General features: G+C 43.0%; 3 protein-coding genes across 5 annotated transcripts in view; 2 read left to right on the forward strand and 1 right to left on the reverse strand.

Annotated features, from left to right (window-relative positions):
* Positions 1 to 65: 65 nt before the first annotated feature.
* Positions 66 to 4,061, forward strand: LOC106573846 (tubulin alpha-1A chain). The gene is made up of 4 exons (XM_014149248.2): positions 66 to 327; positions 640 to 862; positions 961 to 1,109; positions 2,830 to 4,061. The coding sequence occupies exons 1-4, from the start codon at positions 325 to 327 to the stop codon at positions 3,808 to 3,810; spliced, it is 1,356 nt and encodes a 451-aa protein (XP_014004723.1). The 5' UTR covers positions 66 to 324; the 3' UTR covers positions 3,811 to 4,061.
* tba1a (Tubulin alpha-1A chain) lies at positions 66 to 16,028 on the forward strand. 3 transcript variants are annotated; one of them, XM_045711680.1, is made up of 5 exons: positions 66 to 327; positions 640 to 862; positions 961 to 1,109; positions 2,830 to 3,756; positions 15,795 to 16,028. In XM_045711680.1, exons 1-5 carry the CDS (start codon positions 325 to 327, stop codon positions 15,843 to 15,845), a joined length of 1,353 nt encoding a protein of 450 aa, XP_045567636.1. In that variant the 5' UTR covers positions 66 to 324; the 3' UTR covers positions 15,846 to 16,028.
* A 1,962-nt stretch (positions 16,029 to 17,990) lies between these two features.
* Positions 17,991 to 19,189, reverse strand: part of ptprnb (protein tyrosine phosphatase receptor type Nb) — a 39,866-nt gene continuing 38,667 nt past the window's right edge. The window contains 3 exon segments of the mRNA NM_001173705.1: positions 17,991 to 18,386; positions 18,463 to 18,835; positions 19,013 to 19,086. Of these exon segments, the coding sequence (NP_001167176.1) occupies positions 18,764 to 18,835; positions 19,013 to 19,086 (146 nt within the window). The 3' untranslated portion in view covers positions 17,991 to 18,386; positions 18,463 to 18,763.

A 19,189-nucleotide genomic window follows, 5' to 3' on the forward strand; every position in this document is an offset into this window, starting at 1 on the left:
CTTAGGAACCTTTTGTCCTATGTAAGGTGGGGCTGGTCGGTCGGTTGGTCAGAGTTACACATTATCATCCTGGGTAGATGGGGAGGAGTTATTGATGTGCGGCAGGGCTTGTATGCAGTGTCTCCTCTCGAGCTGAATGATTGGCTTTCCTCTTCCCAGCCCAGAACTCCGATCGACCAAACACATTTAACCCCTTTGTTACCAACAACAAAGCTTGTTACCAAGGTGTTCGCTAATCCTATAAATACAGACGAGCCGCCACCAGGGCACACGAGCGAGATTTCTGACGCAGATCCTTAACGTCGGCCTGAAGAAACTGCAACAATGGTAAGCATCTGAATATTATGTCTCCTGCTCCCTTCATGCAGCGCTCCCATCCTTTGTTTCTTCACTACGACTCATGTCTCTTAAAACAGATCTGCTTCTTGTTTCATTGCCTTGATAGATCAAATATATATGGTTAGAGATATAATTGAATATTGATACTGATAATGTTACTGAGCAAATTTAGAGAGACGTTTAGCTGTAACATTAGAAATGTTATTTAATTGGTTGACCTAAATCCTCCCAAAAACCGTAACCTAAAGATGTGAACATTTTATTATGGCTAATGGTTTCAATTCTGTCCTTTCTCTGCAGCGTGAATGCATCTCTGTCCACGTCGGCCAGGCAGGTGTCCAGATGGGCAATGCATGCTGGGAACTGTACTGCCTGGAACATGGGATCCAGCCTGATGGACAGATGCCCAGTGATAAGACAATCGGAGGGGGAGATGACTCCTTCAACACCTTCTTCAGTGAGACTGGGGCTGGTAAACATGTTCCTCGTGCAGTCTTTGTAGACCTGGAGCCAACCGTCATCGGTAAGTTGACAAACAATTTACCTAATGACATTCACAATCTCCATATATTTACAGGTTAAAGCTACAGATATTAAAATGTCAATTCCCCATGTCCACAGACGAGGTCCGCACAGGTACCTACCGTCAGCTGTTCCACCCTGAGCAGCTGATCACAGGCAAGGAGGACGCTGCCAACAACTATGCCCGTGGTCACTACACCATTGGCAAGGAGATCATCGACCTGGTACTCGATAGGACTCGCAAACTGGTAAGACCCAACCTAGTCATCTTTCTAGGTGGATGTACCGTCCATCTTTGATACAAATATATACGGTTTGTAACGCATTCCTCCCTGTTTCTTTCAGGTAAGAAAGAACTGGTGAGACTCATACCATTTTAAAGCAAGGCCTTGTGTTGACACTAAATGTGGAAATGCTAATAAATACTAGTGGAGTGGATCAATACTTCTATATGATATCAATAACGTTTGATATCGATGTGAGCAAGGCCTATCGTGATATCGGTTTATCCTTATTAAGCAATAAGGCCCAAGGGGGTGTGGTATGTGGCCAATATACCACGACTAAGAGCTGTTCTCCTGCACGACGCAACGCGGAGTGCCTGGACACAGCCCTTAGCCGTGGTATATTGGCCATATATCACAAACACCCCGAGGTGCCTTATTGCTATTGTGAACTGATTACCAACGTAATTAGAGCAGTAAAAATAAATGTTTTGTCATACCCCTGGTCTGATATAGTACGTCTGTCAGCCAATCAGCATTCAGGGCTCGAACCACCCAGTTTATAATTGCTGTTAACCTAGATTATTATGTAAAAGGGCATACATGACTGTTGCTGCAGACACAAAACCCGCTCACAGGTTCAACTTAGCTGGAGTGCGTCTGAGTATGCTATTTGAGAACTTTCTCTGTTGTAAAACATCCCACGTATAAATACGGTAATGTACACACACTTGAGGGTAAAACATTATTTTTGAGCAAAATAGTGTTTTTTTTAAACAAGTGCAAACTTCATGGAGCAGGCCATTCAAAGAGTTGGTTTGATGGTACCCTCTGATGTCCTCCCCCTGTGCTTGCGGGAACAATAGAGAACAAATGAGGAAAGCACCACCACGCCACTTGTGCCATGTCATGAGGATACCTGGACCACCTATTGAGATGTGCCTTTTGTTAAAGGCGTAATATACAGAAATCACTCTGTCATTTCCTGGTTGCAAAGATAATAGTTTGTCACATAAACTGATATTAGGCAAGCAATGTACCATATAAACCGACATGAAATACATTTTCAATAACCAGCTGTTTGAAGCTGTTTTTCAAAACCGTAAGATGCAAAAACTAAAACTTAAATGGGAAGCATAGAAATAGCGCACATAGAACAGATCTACCGCTTCTTAGTCTTGCTTTCAATGAAAATGACAGGCAGGTATCCTAGTGGTTAGAGCGTTGGACTTGTAACTGAAAGGTTGCAAGATCGAATCCCCGAGCTGACAAGGTAAAATCTGTCGTTCTGCCGCTGAACAAGGCGGTTAACCCACCGTTCCTAGGCCGTCATTGAAAATAGGAATTTGTTCTTAACTGACTTGCCTTGTTAAATAAAAGTAAAAAAAACATTTGTATATGAATTTAGTCGGGTCGCCCAAAAAGTGACATTTTGCAGCTTTAATTCAATCATGTAATAAGTGGGGTGGAGAGGAGACTTCAACGGGCTGCCCATTCTATTCAAACTGGTTGTGTAGGATGATTAGGACTCCTGGACATTCACACCTGGCCCAATAGGCAACCAGCGAGCAGTCTGAACTTCACAAAGCCGCGGAAATGTATTCCACACAGTTGCAATGTTATTCAGTCAAACTAATATGATATCGGTTCGAAAACGTTCAACTGATATGGATATTGATTTTCCATATCAGTGCCCATCACTAATAAATACATTTCTTACATTTCTACCTTCTGTTTCTTTCAGGCTGACCAGTGCACTGGTCTCCAGGGCTTCCTGATCTTCCACAGCTTTGGAGGCGGCACCGGTTCTGGGTTCACCTCCCTGTTGATGGAACGTCTCTCTGTCGACTATGGGAAGAAGTCCAAGCTTGAGTTTGCCATCTATCCAGCTCCCCAGGTGTCCACTGCTGTGGTGGAGCCTTACAACTCCATCCTGACCACCCACACCACCCTGGAGCACTCGGACTGTGCCTTCATGGTGGACAATGAGGCCATCTATGATATCTGCCGCAGGAACCTGGACATTGAGCGCCCCACCTACACCAACCTCAACAGGCTGATTGGTCAGATCGTCTCCTCCATCACCGCCTCCCTGCGTTTCGATGGGGCCCTCAATGTGGACCTGACAGAGTTCCAGACCAACTTGGTGCCCTACCCCCGTATCCACTTCCCTCTGGCCACCTATGCTCCAGTCATCTCTGCTGAGAAGGCCTATCACGAGATGCTATCAGTGGCTGAGATCACCAACGCCTGCTTTGAGCCAGCCAATCAGATGGTGAAATGTGACCCACGTCACGGCAAGTACATGGCCTGCTGCCTGCTCTACCGTGGTGACGTTGTGCCCAAAGATGTCAACTCTGCCATCGCCACAATCAAGACCAAGCGCACCATCCAGTTTGTGGACTGGTGTCCCACTGGCTTCAAGGTCGGTATCAACTACCAGCCACCCACAGTGGTCCCTGGAGGAGATCTGGCCAAGGTCCAGAGAGCTGTGTGCATGCTGAGCAACACCACCGCCATCGCTGAGGCCTGGGCCAGGCTTGACCACAAGTTTGATCTGATGTACGCAAAGAGAGCTTTTGTGCACTGGTATGTGGGAGAGGGCATGGAGGAGGGAGAGTTCTCAGAGGCCAGAGAGGACATGGCAGCCCTGGAGAAAGATTATGAAGAGGTGGGTACTGACAGTGTAGGGGACGAGGGGGAGGAGGAGGGAGAGGAATATTAAAAAGTAGTCAAATGGTAAAGAACATCTGAAGAACAACAGGGAACGAAGAGGAGGATATGGGGGAGGAAGAGTAGGATGTTAGGATCTATAGTCTCAGCTTTACAACATGAATGTTGAAACTACACAAGTCTTATTGTCAGCCAGACACAGTTTTGACCAAATTGAGAATAATAATAATTTTTAACCATCTATTTCTTTGGATATGAATCCTTCCTGTGAAAAAATAAAGCATTCATTGTCAACACCCAAAATATTTCTCTGTGTCATGCTTGCTCAAAACCAATTTTTCTGTAATGTCAATATATAAACCCCCTACCCTGTCTCATTCCACAGCTGTTGTTGTGCAAGAGGTTCTGCCTTGAGGGTAGTCAGTCATACGGTATCAAACAATGATCTATTTGAGGTGGTAGTGCACCATCAACCGCCACACACTGGTGTTAATGGTGTCCTCTGTCTTTCCTGAACTTCGGCTTAACTTCTCCATCCAGTCCTGCTCCAGCTGTGGGAGTGTTTGGTTAAGGCTGTTGAGTGCTGTAAACACACCACTTTTGGTGAAATGTAGTCAGCTCACACTGAAGCCATCCAACTCTCAGGTCTCTACTTCTTATGAAACAAAGCGCCAAGCTCAGCTGACACACAGCTGTAAAACACTGACTCCTGAGAAGAAGAAGAAAAAAATTGGCAACTAAGACAACCAAATGAAAACGTAGATACTCATTGATGAAAAGTCAGCTGTGGCTACAGTATCTGTGGTTATACATTGCCCAACACTTGCTTACATCCAGTGTATTTAACTTCTTGCATCTAGGCGTTCCGCCAGCGGGACCCCTAGCCAACAGCCAATGGAACAGCAGGGCGCGAAATTGAAAACATCAAAAATCTAATAATTTCAATTTCTCAAACATATGGCTATTTTACACCATTTTAAAGATACACTTCTCCTGAATCCAACCACGTTGTCCGATTTCAAAAAGGCTTTCCAGCGAAAGCGAAACATTAGATTATGTTAGGACACCACCTAAACAAGAAAAGCCACACATCTCCTTGTTAGGAAAATGGCTGTGTCACAAAAACCCCAAAATCCAACTAAAATGAAGCACTAACCTTTGATGATCTTCATCAGATGACACTCCTAGGACAGCATGTTACACAATACATGTATGTTTTGTTCGATCAAGTTCATATTTATATCCAAAAACAGCATTTTACATTGGCGCGTGATGTTCAGAAAATGATTTGCCTCCAAAACTTCCGGTGAATGTGCACATTCATTTACAGAAATACTCATCATAAACGTTGACAAAATAAATAACAATTATTTAAAGAATTATAGATATACTACCTCTTAATGCAACCGCTGTGTCAGATTTCAAAATAACTTTACGGAGAAAGCACATTGTTCAATATTCTGAGTACAGAGCTCCGCCATCAATGCAAGCTATACAGTTAGCCGTCAAGCCACGGCGTCATCAAAACTCTAAAATACTGTTATAAATATTTTCTTACCTTTGCTGATCTTCGGCAAAATGCACTCGGAAGGACTCCCACAAGAAATGTTCATTTGTTTGATAAAGTCCATAATTTATGTCCAAATACCTCCATTTTGTTGGCGTGTCCAGAACACTATTCCAAAGGCACGAGACGGGGGCGCAAATCAATAGACGAAAAGCTCAAAAGTTCCATTACCATTTGTAGAAACATGTCAAACACTGTTTACAATCAAACCTTAAGGGTGTTTTTAACATAAACAATTGATAATATTCCAACCGGACAATAGCGCATTCATTACAGAAGAAAAATTAAAAATGCTATCCATGCGTGAATGCGCATGAAGTAACTACATGACCTCAGACGGTCCACTGCTTGAACCGGCTGTTATTCGGTCAAAATTCACCATAGAAGACTCAAACAACTTTGTAAAGACTGTTGACATCTAGTGGAAGCCTTAGGAAGTGCAAGTTGACCCCACAGACACTGTAGTTTCAATAGAAAATGGTCTGAAAGACTACAAGTCTCAGACTTCCCACTTCCTGGTTGGATTTTTCTCAGGTTTTTGCCTGCCATTTGAGTTCTGTTATACTCACAGACAACATTCAAACAGTTGTAGAAACTTAAGAGTGTTTTCTATCCAAATCTATTAATAATATGCAAATATTTCACTCTGGGCCCGAGTACTAGGCCGTTTCATTTGGGTACGTTTTTCATCCGGCCGTGAAAATACTGCCCCCTATAGCGAAGAGGTTTTAACAGCTAACAAAACCTTAGTGGTAGAACCATAATAATTTTCACCACACTCAAAAGTAAAACAAATACTGCTGCGGTAATGCCTTAGAGCTGTGAATTTGACAGCATGAATTGTAAAACTACACAATATTGATGACAAGAATAAAGAATTTAGTTGATATATAATATGCTCTTTTAATAGACAAGCATTTTTATAAATATTACATATAGTTAGCCGATCCTTTGAAAGGAAATACTGCTTCCCTGGCAAACAATGAAGACTTCTGACCACACACACACCAGATAAACTAAGAACAAAAGCACATGGTTTCAAAAAGAACAACTTGGGTGAAGCCAGCTGTTCACATTCTGTTATAGACAATAGGACTATAGACAGAGCTCTCAAATGACACCTGCTTTACGGAAGACAGACGCTGAGGTTTTCCCTAGGCGCCCGCTCACCTGAGGACATTTGCATTGTAAATGAATCTCTACTACCATGGTGACCATAATGATCTCCTGTAACAACAGCCTATTCAGGTCACCATGGGGAGGTATCCATTTTCTTTCCTCAGGGCAATGGGACAACATGACCTTAACAAAATGGATCCTCTTTAGTTGGAAAGAGTTTGAGCAGTAAATGTGTACAGTGTCCTCTAAGGTAATAAATTAGTGAAAACCATTCAAACAAGAACACAAAATATCTTGAAACAGACTTTGTTCAGAGTGCAAAATACATTTTAAAATAGTTATTTTTCTTTATAACTTAACAGGTTACATTTTACTTGTGAAATGTAACGTCTATATGAGGGGGGCAAGGCAAGTAAATGTAATAAATATAGGTCTTATTTCACAAATACTGGACAGGTCAAGGTTACTGTTCACCCATCCTAGACTTAGGGTAGCAATTAATATTATTTGTCTTTGTCCCTGTTTCAGTTAAGAATCAAAGATGGTATCAGCTTATCCGAGTTCTCCAGTTACTACAACAATACACCATTGTTGCCTAGCAATCCAGCACGGTTAAAAAGTTGCTCCATAAGCCTTTACATGACAATATAAAAGATTCCCCGAGTAGGCAACTGCATCAAGAGAGTCCGAGAGTCTGAAACATGGTGAGAGCGTTTTCTAAAATCGAATGTATGCTTGCAATTTAAAAAGTTAAAATATTTAAAAGACAAATATTAATTTTGTAAAAGATTATGATTTTAGTAGTATTTTCATGTTACGTTTGTCATCGTGAGGCAATTAACTATAGACTTATCATTAAAAAAAACTCACCAGGCCATAGCAACCTTTATATGAAATAATTCAATCAAGAAACAGAAACTAGTTTTCCTCAAATTAGTCCAGCAATAGTTCAGCTGTTTCCACCACAACTTGTTTTAAAAAATCATCTTCTGTAAGTGGCATGTGACTTGAGTGATTATTTTCTCTCTCTCCAGGGTGAATGTATCTCTGTCCACATTGGCCAAGCTGGGGCTCCAATTGGAAATGCATGCTGGGAGCTCTATTGCCTGGAGCATGGGATCCAGCTGGATGGACAGATGCGAAGTGAGGGGGAGATGACTCCTTCAACACCTTCTTCAGTGAGACTGGGGCTGGCAAACATGTTCCCCGTGCAGTCTTTGTAGACCTGGAGCCAACTGTCATTGGTAAACAGGAGGCTTTTATTAACAGCTGATGGAATTTGACAAAAAGCATACGTCAATAGTAGTTTTATAAATGTATTGTTGTCTCCCAATAGATGAGGTACGCACAGGTACCTACCGCCAGCTGTTCCACCCTGAGCAGCTGATCACAGGCAAGGAGGACGCTGCCAACAACTATGCCCGTGGTCACTACACCATTGGCAAGGAGATCATCGACCTGGTACTCGATAGGACTCGCAAGCTGGTAAGACCCAACCTAGTCATCTTTCTAGGTGGATGTACCTTCTATCTTTGGTAAAAAAATATATGGTTTGTGACACATTCCTCCGTGGTTCTTTCAGGCTGACCAAGGCACTGGACTCCAGGGCTTCTTGATCTTCCACAGCTTTGGAGGAGGCACCGGTTCTGGGTTCACCTCCCTGTTGATGGAACGTCTCTCTGTCGACTATGGGAAGAAGTCCAAGCTTGAATTTGCTGTTTACCCTGCTCCCCAAGTTTCTACTGCTGTGGTGGAGCCTTACAACTCCATCCTGACCACCCACACCACACTGGAGCACTCTGACTGTGCCTTCATGGTGGACAATGAGGCCATCTATGATATCTGCCGCAGGAACCTGGACATTGAGCGCCCCACCTACACCAACCTCAACAGGCTGATTGGTCAGATCGTCTCCTCCATCACCGCCTCCCTGCGCTTTGATGGGGCCCTCAATGTGGACCTGACAGAGTTCCAGACCAACTTGGTGCCCTATCCACTTCCCTCTGGCCACCTATGCTCCAGTCATCTCTGCTGAGAAGGCCTATCACGAGATGCTATCAGTGGCTGAGATCACCAATGCCTGCTTTGAGCCAGCCAATCAGGTGGTGAAATGTGACCCACGTCACAGCAGTACATGGCCTGCTGCCTGCTCTACCGTGGTGACGTTGTGCCCAAAGATGTCAACTCTGCCATCGCCACAATCAAGACCAAGCGCACCATCCAGTTTGTGGACTGGTGTCCCACTGGCTTCAAGGTCGGTATCAACTACCAGCCACCCACAGTGGTCCCTGGAGGAGATCTGGCCAAGGTCCAGAGAGCTGTGTGCATGCTGAGCAACACCACCGCCATCGCTGAGGCCTGGGCCAGGCTTGACCACAAGTTTGATCTGATGTACGCAAAGAGAGCCTTTGTGCACTGGTATGTGGGAGAGGGCATGGAGGAGGGAGAGTTCTCAGAGGCCAGAGAAGACATGGCAGCCCTGGAGAAGGATTATGAAGAGGTGGGTACTGACAGTGTAGGGGATGAGGTGGAGGAGGGAGAGGAATATTAACCTGTTGGGGATAGGGGGCAGTATTTGCACGGCCGGATAAAAAAACGTACCCGATTTAATCTGGTTACTACTCCTGCCCAGTAACTAGAATATGCATATAATTGTTTGATTTGGATAGAAAACACCCTAAAGTTTCTAAAACTGTTTGAATGGTGTCTGCGAGTATAACAGAACTCATATGGCAGGCCAAAACCTGAGAAGATTCCAAACAGGAAGCGCCCTCTCTGACCATTTCTTGGCCTTCTTTGTCATCTCTATCCAAAACAAAGGATCTCTGCTGTAACGTGACATTTTCTAAGGCTCCCATAGGCTCTCAGAAGGCGCCAGAACGTTGAATGATGACTCTGCAGTTACTCTCTGAAAAACAGTAGCGCATTTGGTAAGTGGTCGATCTGAGAACAATGAGACGGGTGCGTGCGTGCACGTGAAGAGTCCATTTTACTTTCTCAGTCTTTGAACGAAAACAACGACTCCCGGTCAGAATATTATCGCTATTTTACGAGAAAAATCGCATAAAATTTGATTTTAAACAGCGTTTGACATGCTTCGAAGTACGGTAATGGAATATTTTGAAATATTTTGTCACGAAACGCGCCGGGCACGTCACCCTTCGTTACCCTTCGGATAGTGTCTTGAACGCACGAACAAAACGCCGCTATTTGGATATAACGATGGATTATTTTGACCAAACCAACATTTGTTGTTTAGGTAGAAGTCCTGGGAGTGCATTCTGACGAAGAACAGCAAAGGTAATCCAATTTTTCTTATAGTAAACCTGAGTTTGGTGAGTACCAAACTTGGTGGGTGTCAAAATAGCTAGCCTGTGATGGCCGGGCTATCTACTCAGAATATTGCAAAATGTGCTTTTACCGAAAAGCTATTTTAAAATCAGACACCGCGGTTGCATAAAGGAGTTCTGTATCTATAATTCTTAAAATAATTGTTATGTTTTTTGTGAACGTTTATCGTGAGTAATTTAGTAAATTCACCGGAAGTGTTCGGTGGGAATGCTAGTCACATGCTAATGTAAAAAGCTGTTTTTTGATATAAATATGAACTTGATTGAACAAAACATGCACGTATTGTATAACATAATGTCCTAGGAGTGTCATCTGATGAAGATCATCAAAGGTTAGTGCTGCATTTAGCTGTGGTTTTGGTTTTTGTGACATTATATGCTAGCTTGAAAAATGGGTGTCTGATTATTTCTGGCTGGGTACTCTGCTGACATAATCTAATGTTTTGCTTTCGTTGTAAAGCCTTTTTGAAATCGGACAGTGTGGTTAGATTAATGAGAGTCTTGTCTTTAAAATGGTGTAAAATAGTCATATGTTTGAGAAATTGAAGTAATAGCATTTCTAAGGTATTTGAATATCGCGCCACGGGATTCCACTGGCTGTTGACTAGGCCCAGAGAGGTTAAAAAGTAGAGTAGTCAAGCCCGAAAAAAAACCCATCTGTAAAGAACACCATCCCATCTGTAAAGAACACCATCCTATCTGTAAAGTAATTTAATTTCAGGAATACATCAAGCCCTACTACAAATACATTATGAATTTACATTCAAATAAACCATGCATTTTCATGAGACTCCGTTTCTACTCTGAATAGTATTTTCCAATAGCACAAAGCTAGCGTACTTTGTTGGTGACCAACACAGCGCTCAATAGTTTGCAAATGTGGAAACAATCCATTCATGAACGCATCTCTCCCTCTCCTCTTCATAATTTGCATGTTTTGAATTGCACAAGCCATGTCTTGAATAAAACACCATTGTCTTATAGTGTGAATGATAATCAGCATTGTTCTCCATTCACTCATCACCATATGAATGCGACTTGTATTAAAAAAGTAGAGCTACTCTTACACTAGGCTATCGCCTGATCATCACAAGATAACTTGTTTTATAATGTGAACAGACAAGAGGAAATCCAGAGGCTGACGATCAGTCAAACAGAAGCTATTCATCACAGCCCTATGCTACAAAATTCATCACTATGAGTGGCTTCAACAAGTTACTAAAACAACATTAACTGTCATTCAATAAATTCTCGCAAACTAGGTAGGGAAGCTACAAATGGTATTTTACATTTTATTTTTCAATCTTGCATAGTCCTAAAACTGACTGAAAATAGTTGAATCCTTTCCATCTAACAACAACCCTTATCACTGTATTTAAAGTTCAATGAAACACCTCATCCACCCACAACATGTATTAAAAAGTTACCCCTCACATCACAAAGTTTGATCAAAATCTAGTAAAATACACAGTGTACAAAACATTAGGAACACCTGCTCTTTCCATGACAGACTGACCAGGTGAATGCTATGATCCCTTATTGGGGTCACCTGTTAAATCCACTTCAAATCAGTGCAGAGGGCAGGAGACAGGCTAAAGAAGGATTTTTAAACCTTGAGACAATTGAAACATGGATTGTGTATGTGTCATTTAGAGGGTGAATGGGCAAGACAAAATATTTAAGTGCCTTTGAGCGGGGTATAGTAGTAGGTGCCAGGTGTACAAGTTTGTGTGTGTCAAGAACTGCAAATCTGCTGGGTTTTTCACACTCAACAGTTTCCCACGTGTATCAAGAATGGTCCACCACCCAAAGGATATTCAGCCAACTTGACACAACTGTGGGAAGCATTGGAGTCAACATGGGCCAGCATCCCTGTGGAACGCTTGACACCTTGTAGAGTCCATGCCCTGACGAATTGAGGCTGTTATGAGGCAAAATGGGGTGCAACACAATATTAGGAAGGTGTTCCTAATGTTTTGTACAATCAGTGTATGTGATTGAGTTGAAATGTAACTAGGCTCGTCTTCCAAATGTTTAGTTGGGGCAAAAAACAAATAGCTAATTCCACAGCAGTTCAGTCTTTGTAAATCTGACCTTACAATTGTGTTCTCTACAAAACCAGGTTAACAGGGTACTTAAAAAGATGCCATCTCCAATATTTACTATCATTTAAATTAATGATATAGGCCTACACATCGATTCTTAAGTGTTACCAATATAACTTTAAAATGCCCCTTGAGCATGAATGAAAAAATACATTTAGGATTGTGACAAATATTTCTTACTTTAAAAAGATTACTTTCGGTTTAGGCTACTTCTCAGCTCTTTTGTTCCCAGTAGCAGGTATTATATGCAAAGTTGCAAGCCCCTCCCCTGTGTTTTGAGTAGTTTCTTTCCCTTCCAGTAGAGCCAACTTCCATTCCCTGTTCTCTACATTAAATATTATATTAGTGATAGTGATTATGAAAGATATTAGTCATCCCACTATGTAACATCTGCTTGTCAACCTTTTTTTGCCCGAGGAGCATTCCTTTGGGTTATAGAGTCTGTGTGTGAAGTGTGGACTGCGCTTTGAAAGCAGAACTACAGCTCTGACTCTGTCCCTGAAAAAGATTAGCAGCTTGCAGAGGAGCCGCCCCTTTTTTTGTGCTAACAGTCGCTCCCGCCAAGAGAAAATAATACAGCTTCCTGCATCCCCCCTCCACCAGACAGTATAAAAACCCCACCTTGGCCCCCTCCCCCATTACAGCCTTCATTCTCCGAATCCTCAACGTCGGCCGAAGGAAAGAAATCTGTCAAAATGGTGAGTGCCGAGTACTGCAGTTGATTCTGAAAAAAAATAACTACATTTTAGACAAACAGTGAGAGAAGTAAAAATGTCCTTGGATTGAACATTTGTACATTTTCGGTCAAATATATAGGGGTATATTTATTTCTAGTTTGTTAGTGTTTGATAGCTATACACTATCATTGGCTAATGTTACAGGGTTTTTTTATCTTATAGATAGCATTAAAAGCCACGCTGCCGTTGTTGGATAGGCTGTGGGTTTGGGTGCAGTGGAGGAGACGGACTCAGCACTGTGACGAAGGGGACTCAGAGCATGTGGGGCTGACGCCAGAGAACTGGCACGGTTTCCTCCACCAGCGGGAGGAAAGCACACTACAGTCAGAAGCACTTGCCTCAATTTGATGTAGAAATGAATTTTCAAGAACAATTATTCCATTTGTTTGGGTGGAGGGGTATTTACAAAATTGTTTACGTGACCATTTGTTTTGGCTAAATGCCATTTTTTTGTACTTTCCTTCTCGAGTAATAACAGGGGAGGGGATATTTGTATCTGGGTTGAGCAGTTATGAAGAAAAAAAGAGGTTTGAGTATGTTCTAGAGGACACAATCAGATATCCTGTCTGTGCGTTACACAAAGCAGCGCGCTTTGGCACTGAGGGCAGAGTGGGGAGTGGCCTGCCGGGCTATGGATTTGCCCCCTGTAGCACTGGGAGTTCATAACTGCACTGCTGGTTTCATTGGAGAACGACTGCCCCCTCTCATTGAAGACAGGGTTAGTTCAAGACCGACCGCAGTACTACAGGCATTGTTAGCAGAAAACAGGATTCCCCCATTATAATGAATGGAACAAACTGCAATCATCCTGGTCAATCTTCCTGTAAATAAATGTTTTTTTGGAAAGACAATCACGGTACCAATAATTGGGGTTCACACAGCTCAGTCTCTGTGGGGCTGCAGTAATAACCCTCATATGACTCAGCATTCAGCTGCTCAAAGCTTCACAGCCTACAGAGGAGCAACCCCACCCTTTAACCAGCTGTCGTTGGGCTAATATAAGATTTAAAGATGGGACAGGTGTTAGACACAGTAAAATGCCAACTTTCACTATTGATTTATAATAATTTGTATCCTAACAATAGGACTACTGATTTGCAGTTGGTAAGGATGGTGCTTGTTGCCAAGCAGCAATGACATTGAATCCCTGGCCTATGATCGATTCAGATATCTAAACTGGGACAGTGAGAGAGTATCATTGGAAACTGTGGGCTATATGCATGTGACCAGTCTGCAGCCAGGAATCTAAAACGGAAAACAAAGGAAAGGACCAGAAATAGAAGGTCCTACCTTCATCATGAATAGGATTCACAGATGACAGGGCTGATTTAATTGTATGTATCATTTTCAGATTTTCTTCCACAGCCAGTTCCATGAATAACACTTGCTCTTATTCATCCAACAGAGCTCTTCAGAGTTTGTGGAGGTGTAAGCGGTTTCTTGGCCACAAACAGTTTGGCCTGTGCCTAGAGCCATTCATGAATTGTAGTGTCAACATTTGTCTTTTGTGTTTGATTGAATAACACTAACAGATAGGATATCCATGAAAATTCATCAGTTGAGGGATGACGTTTTCTTGACCTTGAGCTTCATGAAGGCCATAAGTTGACATCTCTGTTTCTCTGCAGCGTGAGTGTATTTCTATGCATGTCGGTCAGGCCGGAGCCCAGATGGGTAATGCATGCTGGGAATTGTACTGCCTAGAGCATGGGATCCAGCCTGACGGACAGATGCCCAGTGATAAGACAATCGGAGGGGGAGATGACTCCTTCAACACCTTCTTCAGTGAGACTGGGGCTGGTAAACATGTTCCTCGTGCAGTCTTTGTAGACCTGGAGCCAACCGTTATCGGTAATGCACCTATCCTCAATCACAAAATGTAAAACATGCCTAGTAATATTTTTAGTTTGTTATTTTTTTAGCCAGTATTTATACTTTAATTCTAACTGGCTTTCATCCTGTCGTTCCACAGATGAGGTACGCACAGGTACCTACCGCCAGCTGTTCCACCCTGAGCAGCTGATCACAGGCAAGGAGGACGCTGCCAACAACTATGCCCGTGGTCACTACACCATTGGCAAGGAGATCATTGACCTGGTACTCGATAGGACTCGCAAACTGGTAAGATCCATTTCAAAGCTAGGCCTTGTGTTGACCTTGTACTAAAACCAAAAGGTATACATTTGAATGAAGGGTACATTTCTTAATTTTCTTCCCTTTGTTTCTTTCAGGCTGACCAGTGCACTGGTCTCCAGGGCTTCCTGATCTTCCACAGCTTTGGAGGAGGCACCGGTTCTGGGTTCACCTCCCTGTTGATGGAACGTCTCTCTGTCGACTATGGGAAGAAGTCCAAGCTTGAATTTGCTGTTTACCCTGCTCCCCAAGTTTCTACTGCTGTGGTGGAGCCTTACAACTCCATCCTGACCACCCACACCACCCTGGAGCACTCGGACTGTGCCTTCATGGTGGACAATGAGGCCATCTATGATATCTGCCGCAGGAACCTGGACATTGAGCGCCCCACCTACACCAACCTCAACAGGCTGATTGGTCAGATCGTCTCCTCCATCACCGCCTCCCTGCGTTTCGACGGGGCCCTCAATGTGGACCTGACAGAGTTCCAGACCAACTTGGTGCCTTACCCCCGTATCCACTTCCCTCTGGCCACCTATGCTCCAGTCATCTCTGCTGAGAAGGCCTACCATGAGCAGCTGTCTGTTGCTGACATCACCAACGCCTGCTTTGAGCCAGCCAATCAGATGGTGAAATGTGACCCACGTCACGGCAAGTACATGGCCTGCTGCCTGCTCTACCGTGGTGACGTTGTGCCCAAAGATGTCAACTCTGCCATCGCCACAATCAAGACCAAGCGCACCATCCAGTTTGTGGACTGGTGTCCCACTGGCTTCAAGGTCGGTATCAACTACCAGCCACCCACAGTGGTCCCTGGAGGAGATCTGGCCAAGGTCCAGAGAGCTGTGTGCATGCTGAGCAACACCACCGCCATCGCTGAGGCCTGGGCCAGGCTTGACCACAAGTTTGATCTGATGTACGCAAAGAGAGCTTTTGTGCACTGGTATGTGGGAGAGGGCATGGAGGAGGGAGAGTTCTCAGAGGCCAGAGAGGACATGGCAGCCCTGGAGAAGGACTATGAAGAGGTGGGTACTGACAGCATCGGAGAAGAGGATGAAGAAGGAGAGGAGTACTAAAGGGAGTAACTCCTGATCTGCTGATGTTCCATTAATATAGTGTGCAAGTAGTAAGAAAACAACAAAACGGGTGTAACAGACTAATATTGGAAATCATTCCATAGAGTAAGCACATTCCACCCAGCTACAAGAAGAACCTTCCTGCCTCACATCAGCCAGTTTGAATAAAATATGAAAATAAAATTAGTGTCTTGTGTTTATTGGATGAAACCTCTTGGTATGTCAACATGAAGTAGCAGATCTTTCTGACGCGTTGATCACAACGACAGCGTAATTTCGCAAAATAATATGCAGCATCATCAGGATGTGTGGAACAAAAGTTCAACATTCCCCTTCTGCTACCATTTCTGTCAAGTCGTCTATGTATACAGTTTGAAACATATGTTCAATAAACCCAACGTATGCACCACACAGAACGCACTGCAACTGCCTCTGCAACGCAATGCTGCAAGGCAAATGCAGCGTTCCATGGGAAATGAATGTACTTCTGGTGTACCAAAAAATATAATGACGCTGTCGGTGTGATCGAGGCGTGAGGTGATGTGCCAAGCTGAGAAAAAGATTCAGCATACAACTGTAGGACATTTTAAAGTGAGCAGTTTCTAAAGTAGGTGGTAGGCCAAGCTATACGGAGCTGCAAAACTTACAAGTTAGACATTTAGAGAGGTTTACTAAACCAGATTTGATCAAACACTAACCCTCTCGCATCTCCCCAGATGTTTTCTGACCATACAACCTTATGCTACTGCATGCTATAGTACAGCTCCTGTACATCAAAATGCACTCAAGTTATAATACTGTATGCTTGAAATGTATGGAATTCACATTCATTGGTAAACAATCTCCACTTTGAAAAACAACCCAATCCTCTTACTGAGCTCTTCACTGCCTTGCTAGCAGTGAAGAGATTAAACATGCATTAGGGCCTAAATGTAAACAGCCTTTCCCTTCTATGGTTGATTGAAGTGATGGTTATGCTGCATCCTCATGTTAAATCCCACTTTGTTAGACCCTCAAAGTCAAAATATTGCTGTCTACCAAACCCAGTATCAATAAGAGGACTTAAAGTATAGGCATATATCAGAGAAAACAATAACCCATTGTTTTCGCGGATTCTGTGATTATCTACCTTATGGCATACACTCTACACATTTTCTAATAGTGCTTTCGTGACAACTGGTGCCGTTCAAAAACAACTGGGAACTCCCAACTGGGACCAACTGGGAACTCTCTGACATCTGACTTCAGGGCGTTCAAAACAACTGGGAACTAGGGGGGAAAAAACGAGCTCCGACTGGGGAAAATCGAACTTGGGTAGTCTTTCTGGAGCTCCGACTTTACCGACCTAAATATAACTGACGTCATGATTTGACCTCGTATTTTTCCCAGAGTTCCCAGTTGTTTTGAACGCGGCATTGGGAACTGGGGACAAAAACGAGTTCAAATCATGACGTCGGTGATATTTACGACGGAGTTCAAGAAAGATGCCCGATTTGGAATTACGAGCTGGATGACCGCTCAAAACCGTTTTCTGAACCGAAGCTAGTTTCCCCACCTCTTGCTATCAGATTATAGTCGAACGTAAACTAGACTGGACAATAAAATACATTTGAGTTGCATTGGTTTTTTTTCACCAAAGGACAATACGACTACCATGAAATTCGTCAGGAGACAATCTTAAAAGTACACATTTTCGCTAATTCTTTTTGTATGAAGGGGATGCTATGCCTGAAGTTAGCTAGCTCTTCTAGCTAACAGCAGAGGTGTGGCCTCCCTGGCGCGCGATATGCCTTCATGGCTGGCCAAAACTTTTATTTTAAATTGAATCAAAGGACTTCGTGGTTGAAAGCACATTTATATTACTGTAACGTTATTAATGTTCATAACACTTGGATTGGATGACTTTGTCAGCATATTGGGATGAAACCTTACCTCACACTAGCTCTCGTTGGCAGGTGCCACCCTCGTGATAGGAGAAGTCAGACAGTTTGCGCGGCAAATAGGACACGTGCATGTTTGAAACCAATTTGACCCCATGAACGATTGTGATTGGTAGGACTTGAATGTCCAAATGACCCAAAAATTCAATTCTGAACAATAAATAAGTAAACATTGAAAAAATTAGAGAAAACAGCACTCAGTCTATTAAGCATTTGCAACACACACATCAACGTTTATTAGTTACCACACAAAGTTACAAAATAGGCATTTTTCATATTTTAACATTTTTTGTTTATTTTTTCTGGTTTGCTTGAGGTAAACAACAACAATTGAACAAATCATTTACAACAATCTATATGGCACAGGAAGAGAAGAGGGAAGTAATGGTTAGTCATTTTACCCAAAGGGTTAGTAAAACACGAGAACATGGAATGTTAATGAGCAGGGTTTGAGATTTGGGTAAATTGTAAACAAATACACTCTGAGGAGCAGGGAGAATCGGAGAGTGACAGCTGGCAACCCTTCTTGACTCACATCCATCCTCAATCACCAACCACAGCCGAAACATTTGTGATGACACTCTCTGAAAAGGACATAGTTCTTTGATGTAAAACATTAAAATATTATGATTTTTATCGACCTTTGAGAGAGAGAACAATAAGCCATCTCAGCTCACCCCAATAACCTGGAAACCGTTGACAAGGGGACTCGTCAGAGGACATGTATAGAAGATGACAGAAACACCCTCTTCCTCATCCCCACCACCACCAAAGAGAATAGCAAGAAATCGAAGGCATCATTCAAACAGGAGAGAAAGCACAAAGAACAGCTTGGTCATTCTACACCATATTGTAGAGAAAAGGTGAGGTAAGACACAGTTGATGATTGAAGATATAATTCCATGGCGCAAGGGAAGGATCATTGAGTGGGGGGGGTCTGTGGTACAGGCATGTAGGCAGGTCTGAATCGAGTTGGTTTCACTGGGGCAGGGCTTTCAGGATGGCATTCACCTCCTCCGCCACAGCGGTCAGGGCAAACTCAAACTGCTCCTGTAGGGAAAATTATCATTATGTGATTTAAATTGAACAGTGAATATATAGGTTATAGTCCAACCTTCAATTGTGGATGTGCATTATGGTCTGATGACACAATGCATGTCATGTTTGGGAATTTATCCACCATAGATGATATACTATACATACACAAGGTTGTGTTTATGACAGTACCTTGGTGCGCACCATCCCTGGTCTCTGGTCACGGACGTGTTCCAGGGTAGCAGCAATGTCAATCTCCTTCACTCCTGAAATAAAAATTCAACTTTAAGCCAAAAATGCATGCAGAAAACACTCCTATACCAAAATCATACACATACATACACGGAAATGGACAGGTAATATGCTTAC

The sequence above is a fragment of the Salmo salar genome, unplaced genomic scaffold (genome assembly GCF_905237065.1).
Source record: "Salmo salar unplaced genomic scaffold, Ssal_v3.1, whole genome shotgun sequence".
Classification (NCBI taxonomy): Eukaryota; Metazoa; Chordata; class Actinopteri; order Salmoniformes; family Salmonidae; genus Salmo; species Salmo salar.